The 14,437-nt window shown below is 35.8% G+C and overlaps 1 protein-coding gene across 1 annotated transcript; it reads left to right on the top strand.

Annotated features, from left to right (window-relative positions):
* Nucleotides 1-4,292: 4,292 nt before the first annotated feature.
* Nucleotides 4,293-12,711, top strand: Naa20A (N-alpha-acetyltransferase 20 A). The gene is made up of 4 exons (XM_067084146.1): nucleotides 4,293-4,574; nucleotides 7,023-7,152; nucleotides 9,278-9,414; nucleotides 10,944-12,711. Exons 1-4 carry the CDS (start codon nucleotides 4,406-4,408, stop codon nucleotides 11,027-11,029), a joined length of 522 nt encoding a protein of 173 aa, XP_066940247.1. The 5' UTR covers nucleotides 4,293-4,405; the 3' UTR covers nucleotides 11,030-12,711.
* Nucleotides 12,712-14,437: the final 1,726 nt, after the last annotated feature.

Raw genomic sequence — 14,437 nt, 5'->3', positions numbered from 1 at the left:
TCTGTGAAATATGACTGTGAAATATTTTCTGTTAAAACAGAATTCCATCAAATATCAGGAGTCCATAAAAACGCCAAAATGTGGAAAATAAAGGCTATATTTCAGAGACCAAACTGTCTCTCTCCTCAGGCAAATAGTGAATTTTTATAGGCTCTTTATATTTTATGATATATATATATATATATATATATATATATATATATATATATATATATATATATATACATATATGTATATATATATATATATATATATATATATATATATATATATATATATATATATATATATATATATATATGCATATGTGTAAGAGATTGAAGGAGAGAGAGAATGAAAGCTATTTCGCCTATTACGAAGACCTACGGGGAACAAACGCTTCTCTTTGACGCATGACAATAGCCCATAGAATTCCTCCCAAACGTCGTAGGGGAGGTCAAAGGAATACAGTGAAACTCACTCAATGACGGCTCGCTTCCCTTTCGAGATCATTTCCACAGATTCGTCTCGCAGAATCCATATCCGGAGTGCTAGTGTACCGTACTCATCCGACCTCCTGTTCAGGTTGCCCGACGTCTAATTTGCACCAATAGCTGCCTCACGCAGTTATCAATCTTGGCTGGCTCTCTCTCTCTCTCTCTCTCTCTCTCTCTCTCTCTCTCTCTTTCTGGCAAGCACCAAAACGATAAATATAAGACTCAGGGCAAGCTAATTGTAACAAGAACTCTCTCTCTCTCTCCCCTCTCTTTGGCAGGCCTTCGCGGTGACATTCAAAAAGATAAATATAAGACTCAAGAGTCAGGACTGGCTAATTGTAACAAGATCTCTCTCTCTCTCTCTCTCTCTCTCTCTCTCTCTCTCTCTCTCTCTCTCTCTCTCTCAGGCCTTCGCTATGACATTCAAAACGATAAATAAAAGACTCAGGACTAGCTAACTGTAACAAGAACTCTCTCTCTCTTGCAAACTTCTAAGATGCCAAATGAGGCACTAAATATAAGCCTTAGGCCTGTCTAAGATAGTGCTGAGAACTTGGGTAGATAAAGCAATGTTTCGGTAAATGTTAATTATACCTTGTTTTTGCACTGTTTTATTTTTCAATCTACCCTCAATCCTAATGGCTGACTACTTACATATTTTCACGCACACAGCCTTAGCTTTTAGTCTGCTTTTCTTTGTTTTATATTTTCTTATTTGCTGTGAGTATAGACTCGTTTCATTTTAAAGTGTAGATTCTGACAAAAAAAAAATGTTCAGCTGGTTAATATTACTTGTGCAAATGGGTGCTTTCAGAAAACAAAAACCTATGAGAGAGAGAGAGAGAGAGAGAGAGAGAGAGAGAGAGAGAGAGAGAGAGAGAGAGAGAGAGAGAGAGAGAGAGAGAGATATTAACGCATTCATGTATACAATTATATCACATAACTTCACCTTTCATCCTGCGAGTTATAAAACGTATTTTCTTTCTTCAGAAAAAGTCACCAACTGCGTGCCTATGAATTTAGCAGTATCAGTACCATTCACCTTATTCTCTTCCTCCTTATGCTGATGTGGTGTTTGTTTATTATTATTATTATTATTATTATTATTATTATTATTATTATTATTATTATTATTATTATTATTATTCATAAAGAGCCGCAGTCTTGGCCCCTCAGCTAAAATTCAATTCACAGTAACCAAAACTATGCTTCAGGTGCAAAAATTGTTAGAGATTTTTCTTTCTCCGTTGGAATATTTATATTGAATTTATCAGGCTCACTGATGTCAGATATGCTAGCTTAACAACTACCTAATTTATGGAGATCCATAAAAACAGATATTGAAATAACTCAAAGTACAGAGATTCTTTGTTTCTGGACATTAACTTATATTATCTAGCGTAAAATGTAAATTAGAAACTAACCGAATAGGAAATGTATTAATGAGTATCCTTCGCTGAGTAAGTAAACCATCACTGAATAAATGCGCTAACTGACGGAGACGATAACACTGCATTAGCTGTCGAGACTAAACATCTCATTATTCGAACATCATCGCCACACGTCTCAGAAACACGACTTAGGATTTCCAGCAGCTTAACCAAAAGATAATGTATGAGGACGTCGTTACTGGTGGCTGATTCATTCACTTATCTTAAAAGAAAAAACAAAATTTGGACCCAAGGCATCGATAAACACGACGTCTTGGGAAGAAAAGTCACAAGAAAGGTGACACGCCACAAGACTAAGGTCACCTCTGAGTATGTGACCTCTTTCCTCATTACCTGTCGAAGAAGGGTACGCCATGAGCGTGGGAGCAGCAATGACGCTCATTTACTGTAAAGTACCCTAGCTAATTAGCCCACATGATGGCATGAGCTGTAACGCAGGAATGGGAAAAGGTCTTTATTTTGATTTTTCTTGCATGGTTCCCATCGTGAAATAGCTTTATGGAAGAATTTGTTCTAAAGATTTTGTCAGATGTCTACATATTGTCTGATGTCATAGCGTTCTGGAAGAATTTGTTCTAAAGATTTTGTCAGATGTCTACATATTGTCTGATGTCATGCAGCATTTTGAAAATAGGTGATTAAATTATCAGCTTAAACTGATAAGCTCTGAACGTCCGTGGACATAAGTTTTACTTTATCTCATAAGAAAGAATTAAATTTAAAGGCGTGAAAGTATGTTTCCAAGAATGCTTAACCCACATGTAAAGAATGACACAAATCTTATAGGATCACGATTAAGAATATGAACACAATAACATATATCTTTAAAGTACAATAGTGGATTGCTTTCTGTTATACTGCTTTCAAGCATGAAGTCAAGAAACAAAACCTGAGACCTACAGGTCCTTGACTCTTATTTAGGGAGAGCACCAAGTCACCCGTAATATATGCATTTGCATAGATCATGTGTCACGTGTAAGCACTTGGCGACATGTAAAAAGAACTGCCTGTAAATATGTGATTTACCTGTAATAACTCACTCAGATTCAGTAAGTACTTCCACATTTCTCTCACTATTTTCAGATTCAGTAACTACTACCACACTTTCTCTTATTATTTCTCTGATTCAGTAAGTACTTCCACATTTTATCTTATTAATTTTATTATATTCAGTGAGTACTTCCACGTGTGCTCTTATTATTTCTCAGATTCAGTAAGTACTTCCACATTTTCTAGTATTATTTCTCAGATTCATTAAGTACTCCCACATTTTATCTTATTATTTGACAGATTCAGTAAGTACTTCCACATCTTATCTTATTATTTGGCAGATTCAGTAAGTACTTCCACATTTTCTCTTATTATTTGACAGATTTAGTAAGTACTCCCACATTTTCTCTTATCACTTGCCAGATTCAGTAAGTAGCCTACTTCCACATTTTCTCTTATTATTTGACAGATTCAGTAAGTACTTCCACATCTTATTATTTGACAGATTCAGTAAATACTTCCACATTTTCTCTTATTATTTGACAGATTCAGTAAGTACTTCCACATTTTCTCTTATCAATTGCTAGATTCAGTAAGTACTTCCACATTTTCTCTTATCAATTGCTAGATTCAGTAAGTACTTCCACATTTTCTCTTATTATTTGACACATTCTGTAAGTACTTCCACATTTTCTCTTATCATTTGCCAGATTCAGTAAGTACTTCCACATATTCTCTTATTATTTGACAGATTCAGTAAGTACTTCCACATTTTCTCTTATTATTTGCCAGATTCAGTAAGTACTTCCACATATTCTCTTATTATTTGACAGATTCAGTAAGTACTTCCACATATTCTCTTATTATTTGACAGATTCAGTAAGTACTTCCACATATTCTCTTATTATTTGCATTCATTACTTCTATTCTTTATTATTTGCCAGATTCAGTAAGTACTTCCACATATTCTCTTATTATTTGCCAGATTCAGTAAGTACTTCCATTCTCTTATTATTTGACAGATTCAGTAAGTATTATTTTCTCTTAGATTCAGTAAGTACTTCCACATATTCTCTTATTATTTGCCAGATTCAGTAAGTACTTCCACATATTCTCTTATTATTTGACAGATTCAGTAAGTACTTCCACATTTTCTCTTATTATTTGACAGATTCAGTAAGTACTTCCACATATTCTCTTATTATTTGCCAGATTCAGTAAGTACTTCCACATATTCTCTTATTATTTGACAGATCCAGTAAGTACTTCCACATTTTCTCTTATTATTTGACAGATTCATTTAGTAAGTCCACATTTTCTCTTACTATTTCATCCGAGACTGGTCGAGAGTGGCATCACCAAATGGCACCAATTCCGAAGAGAAACAGGGAGAAGAAGAAGTACCAAAACAACCTGTCGGGAAGTCAAGTCGGCTGCCACTGGTGTTTATTTTTGAGCGCAGGAACGTGCTCAAATTTACCGTGAAAGATGACTACTTTGAGGCCTTTCCGCTGTGAGGACATGTTTCATTTCAACAATGTTAATTTGGATCCGCTGACAGAGACGTACGGTCTCTCTTTTTACCTGCAATATCTCGCTCACTGGCCCGAGTACTTTCAGGTAGCAGAGTCGCCGAGTGGGGTTATTATGGGCTACAGTAAGTATGAAGTTACTGTATATTATTATTTTCCAGGCATATTAAAGGCTGTGATGTATTACAATGATACATTATTTCCTTTGTAAAAGTATAAATAGCAGGGTATGTATATTTCTCATTGCTTAGCTACCAGCCGTTTTTTGCATTTCTGACCTGTACGACATTGATGGTTCCTACCATTCGTTTTATTGTGTTTCCTCAGCTGCCCTTATAAGCCCCAACGTAAAATCTGGGGTATCATACCCCACCTTGCATTCACATCCTAACCTAACCTAGGGCGTAGATCCAGTAAAACTGAAAACTACTACCGCAGCCTGGTTCCTCCCTGTCACTGACTGGAAGACTTAACACTTTTTGTTTTTGTTCATATTGATGTCTTTTGTTTTTTTTTATGGTTTTTGGTGGCTTTTGTTTATGTTTATGATATTTACTGTCTTTTGTTTTAACATTTTTACATTCATCCCCAAGGGGCTGGTACTAAACATGGTACCCATTTTTGCATGTTAACTGGTAGCTACAGAACCAGAGGGGCACAGTAGCAGTCTTCAGTTTTACTGTAGATCCTTCACTAGATCTAACATTATGTAGAATGCCATAAATTGTAAAAGATAAACGCAGCAATTAATGTAGGGGTGACCTCACTAACTTGCAAGGGTGACAACGCCATGACTTTCTCAGAATTGCAGACAGCATATTCCTTACCTTAAGGTGAAGAGATATCCTACTGCATGTCTCTGGCCAAGCAATTCAGTTTGGTTAGGAGAGGCATTTACTTGATGAAAGGATAAGCCTACAGCACTTTCAGATAGATAAAGAGTTGCTTTAAAGTTGATATTGCGGGTAAAATAAATGAAGTTAGTGCCGTTGTCATCTGCAGTTTTACACATGTCAGATTTTGTTAAACTGAATATATCACGTGTTGAAAATTAGGAGTCAGAAAACATCTGGATACTGTAGTTTAAGAATATATTAAGTTTTGATTAGTTGAAAATGCCAGGCATCCTAATTTTTGTGTAACAGAAAAACAAAAATGCATACATCAGTGCTCTTGCATAGCACATGCTCAAGCAAGTGCCTATCACCTCATAATTTCCAAGAACTCAGAACAGAACTTGTTCAGATTAACAATGGATGTAGAAAATTATCTTTCTTTCCCCACTTTTTTTCTCTTGACTATCAGAATTCATGACTTACAAAATAGTTTTATCACTTTTTGGCCAATATAACATTTTATACTATTCTTTAATATGTGCAATTTTTTTATATTAAATGAATAAAACTATAACTGCTTATTCTACTGTTTATAACTTAATTTTTTTAATAGCCTTAGTATAAATGTATTCATTCCAGTGGAGTTAGGTTGGATTGTACCCAGAACTGTCTGATTCAAATGTGCCCAGCTAAAGGATAGCGTACATCGTAGCCTAAGGTGCATTATCCTAACTAGTCGGCAGGAGCTTCTCCCCCCCTGGTCTCAAGTAATTTTCTTTACACCCCTTAAGGTTTCTACACAAAACATGTACTGAGATGCAAATAAATAAGGTTTATCAGTACCCTTAAGTGGTGCCATCATCTGGCTTAAATGTAATCTTACCTTGGATACCATTAAGGAAATTGGGATCACTACATTATTACAATTCTTATTCAAATAGATCTAAAGCACCTGAAAGAAACAGTTGCCTGGTTGACATAGTCCAGGGCAAGCAGGAATTGGGGCAAAACAGCTCAGTGAGAGAACAAGATTAGAGTTGGAAATGACCTGGATTTGCTCAAGGCAAGGCCTAATTATAGGCATTGTCTAACAAAGTGGTTTTGCCTGTATTCACTTCCAGTAGGCTAGCCAAGGCCTGCCAGTAATACATGCCAACTGTTCTGTACCTGCTAGGGGAAGTCTAGCGTATGCAAAACTTGTGTGTATAGGTCCTGAATGAAATTCCAGGGGCACATAGCCTATCCCATAACAGGATAAAGGAAGGAAAGTGGTGAGAATTCAGTAGACATTTACCCAAGGCTAACATTGTAAAGGGAAAGCATGATGGCATACGCTGATGAGGGTTTGGGGCAATGCAGCCGTCTGAAAAGTTAGGTAAAGTAAGGATAACTATTATGCTAAGGCTAAGTTTTTTTTTACATAGCCAGTGGGTAACAGATGTTAGAATTATTAGGAGATAAGAAAATCATGCATTGTATTATCATGAACATTGGAGTCAGTATTCTATGCGCAAAACTATAATCTTTTTCAAAGCTGATAGTAAATATCTGCAGCCAATATTATTATTACTTATAGTAGGTGCTGAGCAACTTGAGACTCCCATCACTGTTAGCTTCAGTAATATCAGCTGCAGTTATTTACCATAAATTCCCCAAAAAAAAAAAAAAGACTGTAGGATTTATGTTAATATGTTTTATCAAAATGTGTATGGTAAGTAACTTGTTTTTTGTCTACAGTTATGGGTAAAGCAGAAGGCCATGGGGAAAACTGGCATGGTCATGTAACTGCATTGACTGTTGCTCCTGAATATCGTCGACTTGGTCTGGCTAAACAGCTGATGGCTATCCTAGAAGATATTTCAGAAAAGTAAGTATTTTGAAGGTAGCTGAGGGTACATTTTATTATTAAGAATTGCCTAATGAGAATGGCAAGTTATATTTTTCAATTATTACAGCTTACCAAGCCAGAGTAGAGTACTGTAGTACCTGCTTCTACTAGAAAGACCTCTGTAATCTGCATAATTTTCACTGTGATCATTAAGTTATATATTTTTTAAATCATAAATTTTATAGTATGGTAGGAAGACAGTATTTGAAGTTTTATGTTAATGTAGGTTTTGTAAGTGAACCCGAAAAATCAAGATTCATCAGTAAATGATCTGCTCTTAACTAAAATTACTTTATCTCTAGGTAAAGCCAATATATACTGTAGTAATTTCTTGTATTCGTGCCATTTACAAATCATTATGTTACTATTATGTTGTCAAAAGGCAGATACACGAAGAATTTACAAGTGAAATCTTGAGTTTCCTTGTAAGGATTTCCCATCAAGGAAGGATATTCCACTGCCCCATTTCAACCTTTGATCAAATTACTGTATGTTTACATCTCTTACATCTGTTGTCCTTTGATAATAACCCAAAATACACATCTTGATGCAGTACAGTATTTAAATTGCATTAACCTCTCCTGTTTTCCTTGGCCATTTGCTGCCTCTTACAGACTACTATGTTGTAGTAACATTTTTGCACAGATGGTCTAGCCTAGGCTTCTTAACATGTATAATTTTGTGCTTCCTTTGGGAATCATCAAATACTTTCTCTCATAGAACCCTTATTCAAACCTTGGATTGATATTGATGAGCCTGTCAAGGCATAGACTTCTCTTGCCTTTGAGCCTATTAGCAGACAGTAAATAAGTTCAGTGACGAGTTTTAACTCAAGTTGTGCAGTGTTGGAAGACGGAACCCCATGATGATTAGAAGAATTTGAAGGATGTAGATGGAGGAAAAGCTTACATATCAACCCACATTTTTACAGTTCAAAGAGAGCGGCCTATTTTTTTGAATAAGGGATTTTATGCAGCTTGGCCTTTGAAACCCACTACTAGGCTGAGGAAAAGAATAGATGGTTTCCTAGTTTTTCCATCAGAGGAGAAAATTGGAAGGTCTAGTCATGCTTGAATGAATGAAAAAGGGGTCCTTGCAAAAGAAACATGACAGCGGGTTCCGCTCTCAGCTACCACTCTGATGGTCGTGAGTTCAAATCTCTGAGCGGCCAGTGAAGAACAAGAGAAATTTGTTTCTGGTGATAGAAATTCATTTCTCGCTATAATGTGGTTCGGATTCCACAATAAGCTGTAGGTCCCGTTGCTAGGTAACCAATTGGTTCTTAGCCACGTAAAAATAAATCTAATCCTTCGGGAGTCCTATAATTTTTATGTTGCTTCAACCTCAGTTTGGGTCCAGCCACATAATTCTCCACTGATGTATCCTTAACTAGGATGACATTTGCTCAAGTCCATTGCTTTAGGACTTAGGAAACTTATAGTTTCTCTTGTAAGTTCTCTGTTCATAGGTTACTCAGAATGGCCGTTTCTCATATGAGATCTTGATTCAAAGTTTACTCAAACTCCTGTTACTGCTGGTGGAGTCTCCCATGATCTTTACTTATTTCATGAAATAATTAGTCTATGAGACATTCCATCCCAGTCTACAGTTGCTCTTTACAGACCAATTGTTTGGTTACTATCTGGTTCATATTTTACTGGTTTTTGGAGATTATCATCCAGGAGGTCAGAGTTGGCACTACCTTATTATCCTAAAAGTTTACAAGGTTGAACAGCTGAAGAGATGTGCATTTCTATATTCTTTAAATACAGAGATTCCTCCCAGTCCTCTAATTTGTTTTCCCTGGATCACCTTCAGCTTACCAGAGCAGTAAAATAACATGGTGTAGTGAGTAAGAAGACTAAATTTAGTGATAAAATTCTTCTGCAAAGAGGATTCAAGTGTTCTTTCATCCATTGATGACTACTCTTTGCTACTGTTGAGCTGTGATAGGTATTATAGCATAAGTGAAGTTAAAGGTTTGTGATTATGGAGCAGAAATTTTTTTAGGTTTTATCTTCCATTTAAATGTATTTATTTTTAAAGAACTATTAACTTGGAATTATTAACCGTCATTGCTACAGCTTTTATTTTTTTCATACAGGAAACGTTGCTTCTTTGTTGATCTCTTTGTTCGTGTAAGCAATCTTGTAGCCATTACTATGTACAAGAAATTGGGGTATATTGTGTATCGCGTTGTTCTTCAGTATTATTCAGGAGATCCGGATGAAGATGCGTATGGTAAGATTTCATTTTTGATGAATGTCTTTTGTTATTGTACAGTGTAGCAGTATTCGTTGTAATTACTGTTTTATTTAGTGCATAGAGAGAGTTTTTTAGTACATTGATTCCAATAAAAGTTGCTGAAGCTTTGCAAATTCAAGTTGGTTCATACAGTAGGCAAGTTATGGTTATCCATGTTGCGTTAATAGACAAAAGAATCCTTGAGTCATTCTCACAAGCAGGTATTTCCCTAGCCTTCAGGAGAAGAATCCTTCTTTCACCATCTCAGTAGCCTTCATTCTTATTACTGAATTTGTAGTATAAAATATTTTAAGTATCCCACTTATTTTTTTAACTGCCATACCACAGACTTCACTGATTGTATCAGTGTTACAGTGCAATGTTAGGAATATTACATATACTGTATCACATCTACTAAGAAATACTTTTCTTTAAAAAATCTTCCTTGCATTATGTCTTATAAGCTTTCAAGAAACACCTCTGTAACTTGGATGTTGGCACTCACTATATTGCATGTAACCTGTTATAAAAGCTAAATTGGGTTGTAAATTGGTTAAACCATCCATGACTTGCTGTGAAGGTGCCAGGTTAAGTCCTCACCTTCCTTAGTCTTTAAGGTTAAGATACTCTTCAACTTTTTAGTCTGCATATTCGTGAATGTGCTCATCTTCTCACACCATTTTTCCATGACATGACGGCTGCCAATCCTTTCATAACTTAATATGTTTACTGTCATAGCCTTATAGATAGTCAAAAGGGATAAATCTACATACCCTAGTCATCGTTTCTCTTTCAGAAGTTTTAGATGTTGTAATCTTTGAAAGATGTACACTTAGTAAATTTTATGAATCTCCAATGACTTTAAGTAAACTGAAGGCTAATGCTCATTGTTGCAAAACTTAACCTACAACTGCAGCCAGGTGAGGGCCTTCAAAGAGACAGACAGATCTTTAAAAGTACAGCTTTTGTTTTGTGACTAAAATGATGTCTTTGGGAAATACTTTGTAAAAGCTAAGGGAATCATCTCTTTCATTACCATCTGTACAGACTGCCATATTTCATCATGAGTGCCCTCATCTTAGTATCTGTCAGTTAATCATACATATGCATTAAACAGTAACCTTAGATAGTGATGGGAATTAACAGTAGCAGGGCCAGGTACTCGTCTGTGAGAGTGACGATGAGAATAAGAATTCTTATCTCTCAAAGCATCATGGCCAACTGTATACAGTATTTCCAGATGGCAGGCTGAGTTAAACAAGTTGTTTGTAATATAAAAGACAAAATCTAATTTAGTTTTGTAAAGGGGGAGGGCAAAATAATTACCAAGTACAAAATTTGCCTATTACAGTAGTATTTATGAATCAGATTATGAATAATGTTGTTCTCTGCATGGATATGGTTCATCTCTCTCTCTCTCTCTCTCTCTCTCTCTCTCTCTCTCTCTCTCTCTCTCTCTCTCTCTCTCTCTCTCTCTCTCTGAAAATAAGTGGAGATAAAGTTGTAACATGAATTTTTTATTTCAGATATGAGAAAAGCACTATCTAGGGATGTCCATCAGAAGTCGGTCATACCCTTAACGCATCCAGTACGGCCTGAGGATATAGAATAGCAATAGTTCATACCTTTTGTAGGTTACAAAAAATAATATTTTTAAAAAAGAAAAAAATACCAGTATTAAATTTGATATGTTGCTTACTTCAGAGATCCTTGACTGTACACACACTACTTTGCTATAATGGTAACATAGAGTGTGGGGGTTTAGTTGTAATAATATTTTAGCTAAGTTAATGTGACATGCTAGATTATGAGGAGAATGCATCTAATTTCAAGTGCTAACTACTGTATTCGTGAATTTTTTTTTATTTGTTAGCAAATGCATACTACATATTTTGTGAATTGCTTACACAGTTATTTGAGTTGGGTAGTGTGGTAAGACATACCATTCATAAGTAATGGATTTAGTATGGAATGTGCATAACAAATTAGTTTGTGTAAAGTAATTTGGTACCATTTTCAGCTTCTGTGAAGCGATGTTTTGATTGTTTCAAACTTAATTTTGTCCTTTTCTTTGGGGAAAAATAATGGAAAGAAGAGATGGACCAAGATATTGGTGTTAAAATGTTGATCATTTGTTTTATTATTTGTGCAAGAAGTACCAATCATCCTGACTTAGCAAGGTTTAGATCTGTGTTTCACATTATTGTGTAATGTAAGTTATTTAGTGGTACTGTTGAACTCAGTCTGTTTTGGTACTCGGTAGTGCATTTGATGAAATTTATTGTTTGTAATTAGTGTCTTGAAAAACTTGCTTTGGTCACATTTTATTACTGTATATCTCTGTTTCTCAGTTTTCATTGATTATTCATACCGTGTGTATTATGCTGCTAATTTTGGCTATTTCCATGATTTATTTTACCATCTTTAAACCTTGCACTAAGTTTTGCACAATTTTCGAAGAATATGTGCTGTGTCTAAATGATTGATGGGGTCATGACCTCATTTCTCCCAAGAGTTTTCCTTAATGTAACCAAATCAAATAATAGTGAAATAATGATACTAAAACGTACTAGTCATTGATTGAGTTTTTAAAATTTCCTGGTGAATTATTGATAAGTTCAGGTTTTGGTTTATTTAGGAACACTCATTAATTGCTTTCATTTCTTGTATATGATTCTTCATCACCATACAGACAGTGGTTCCCAAGTATCATAAAAAATCTTGCTAATTTCAGGAAATACAGTAGCCCCACAATTTTTCAGTCCTTTTTGGGGGCTGGGTTTTTATAAATGGTAAAAGCTGGTATGTAATGAAGACTGTAGTATAGCTGACACTTAAGCATGCAAGGTATATCACAGCAAAGAGTAGTTCGATATTTTGTAGCCTAAGCCAAGCTTTACTTTACAGTTGTTCAGTTAAATACAGTTTTATCCATAAAATATATTATAGTACTTTTAAAAGGTAGCGTAGCCAAAAATTATCATAATAATGTATCTGATATATGTAAAGAAATCTAAGATAAAGTGTGATGGTTTTTAAAATGAAAATTAAAATTATGTGGATCAGGGGTCTGATAAATATGAGTCAATGTGTGTTAATCATCAGATTGAAGATTAGGGCCTTTATACTGTAGAAAAAAAATCATTACAAACTTCATATTTTTTATAAAAAATTTCACAATGAAAATTGTAGAAACCCCTACAAAACGTTTGAGAGTGATAAAGTATTTCATGGTGAAGTACACAGGTCTTTTTAACTGCTTCCAGTAGGAATAAACGTTTTCTAAAAATTTAATGGCATTTGTATTTTTACTTGTACATCCTTATTGTTTTTATTAGCTTTTCCATTTATGTGGGTAGAAGTGATATGAGTTCTCTCTGTTCTCTTCTATCCTGTAACCTTTCCTTCCTAATTACCAATCTGATCTAGGTCTTCATCAGTGCCTTTCTTCCATGATTTTATGAGCCTTCGTAAGTCTTCATCCTCCTACTTCCATATCAGCTATTCATGCTGTAAACATTCTTAGGTTGCTGATGTGTTGATGTGTCATTCTCTGTTTACACACCTAAAGGAAAGAGATCTCCCAGGTGTGAGCCATACCACTTGAGCAGCTGAGAACAAGCATTTTTGGAGGTGAGGCGTTCAAAGGAACTCACACGAGGGGGAGGTTTCCTTTGTCCATCCACCAAGCAAGGCCCTCGATCACTCTTCATCAAAGGGCACGAGGTAAGAGGAACAGGTATTTGAGGCCAACCAATGTTGCTTTAGTTGCCACAAGAGTGGCCATGGTGGAGGTCCCTAAGAGGCATGAGCTTCTCAAAGGGTGACAGATTACCAATGATGACTAGCTAAAGCCAAGCTGGTGTTCTTGATGGAACAGGAATTGCACTGTCACCTCCCTGAACTTGCAGATGCAAGCAAAAGCCCCTATTTGTTTCTGCTTGGACACAAGCAAGCCATAGGAGAATGAGCAGAAGTTGGGGAGAGAGAGAGAAAGGAAGGGAGCCAAGAAAGATTTGCCAGTATCAAAGATGGAATATCTTCAAAGAAACTAGCAAACATCTTTTGGCTTTCCTCTACTACTTTCATGTGTGTGCATGTGTTTTTCTTCATACCGTAATATGCCAGTACAGTGTAATATTGCTCTTAAAAAGGCCTATGAAAGAAACTTAAGAAAAATTGAATAAGCCTCTATAAGTAGGCCAACACACATCAGGCCTATCCCTGGCTGATTAATATGGGTCGAAATATACTTTACGTTATTTTTGTGGGCTTTATTAAGGTATATATATGAGTGATAGATCGTCAGCTTCGTCACTCGTCGAATTCGGTATCGACGCATTTTGACGAGAAGAAATTGCCTTGGTACTCAACGTGCTATCTAGTGCATGCTTGTCTCCAAGGACCAGGGCCCGGTAAGTGGGTCCTGCCAAGGTCTCTGGCCTTTTTTGCCTCCAAACGCCCTGATGCATTGCCTCTTTCACACCAGAGAGAGTCCAGTGTTAGTCATGGAGTAGCTCTCAATCAGTGCAGAATCCTTCTTAGCCTATTCTAACCATTTTTGTGATTTTTTTTTTTTTTTTTGCGTCGTATTATTTTTCTGCACACAGTACATCATGGCTCTGAGACGCGTTTCATTTTAGGTAGAATGTTGTAGACTATGTTTACTATGCCTATCACATTATCAGTCGGTGCCACTGTGATAATTCACGTTTACATCTGAGTCAGTGTTTGACTAATTAATAGGCCTATAAGCAAATGCTCGGTAAACTAAATGCAAATCTTCATAAATCCTAGCATAAACAGCAGCAAACATTAAGTAAACAACCGAATCAAGAAACGGCAGTTGGGAATGTTAGTTACCGTAATTATCGTATCTTTATTAAGAGTTACGAGTTCTGTTACAGTTACTGACTTGATAAAAATTTGCCAATTCTCAATTGTGACTTCCATAAGTAAAAATAAAGTTACTTTTTTATTACTCCTTCACGCAGGCTACAAAACTTTTTGGAATTGACGA

This window comes from Macrobrachium rosenbergii, chromosome 41 (genome assembly GCF_040412425.1).
Source record: "Macrobrachium rosenbergii isolate ZJJX-2024 chromosome 41, ASM4041242v1, whole genome shotgun sequence".
Classification (NCBI taxonomy): domain Eukaryota; kingdom Metazoa; phylum Arthropoda; class Malacostraca; order Decapoda; family Palaemonidae; genus Macrobrachium; species Macrobrachium rosenbergii.
Note: the sequence above shows the minus strand (reverse complement) of the source record. Positions and strands in the feature narration are given on the sequence as shown.

Coding starts and splice junctions, on each gene's coding strand:
- Naa20A (XM_067084146.1), top strand. CDS start 4,406: ATGACTACTTTGAGGCCTTTCCGCTGTGAGGACATGTTTCATTTCAAC. Junction 4,575..7,022: donor TGGGGTTATTATGGGCTACA/GTAAGTATGAAG, acceptor TTTTGTCTACAG/TTATGGGTAAAGCAGAAGGC. Junction 7,153..9,277: donor CTAGAAGATATTTCAGAAAA/GTAAGTATTTTG, acceptor TTTTTCATACAG/GAAACGTTGCTTCTTTGTTG.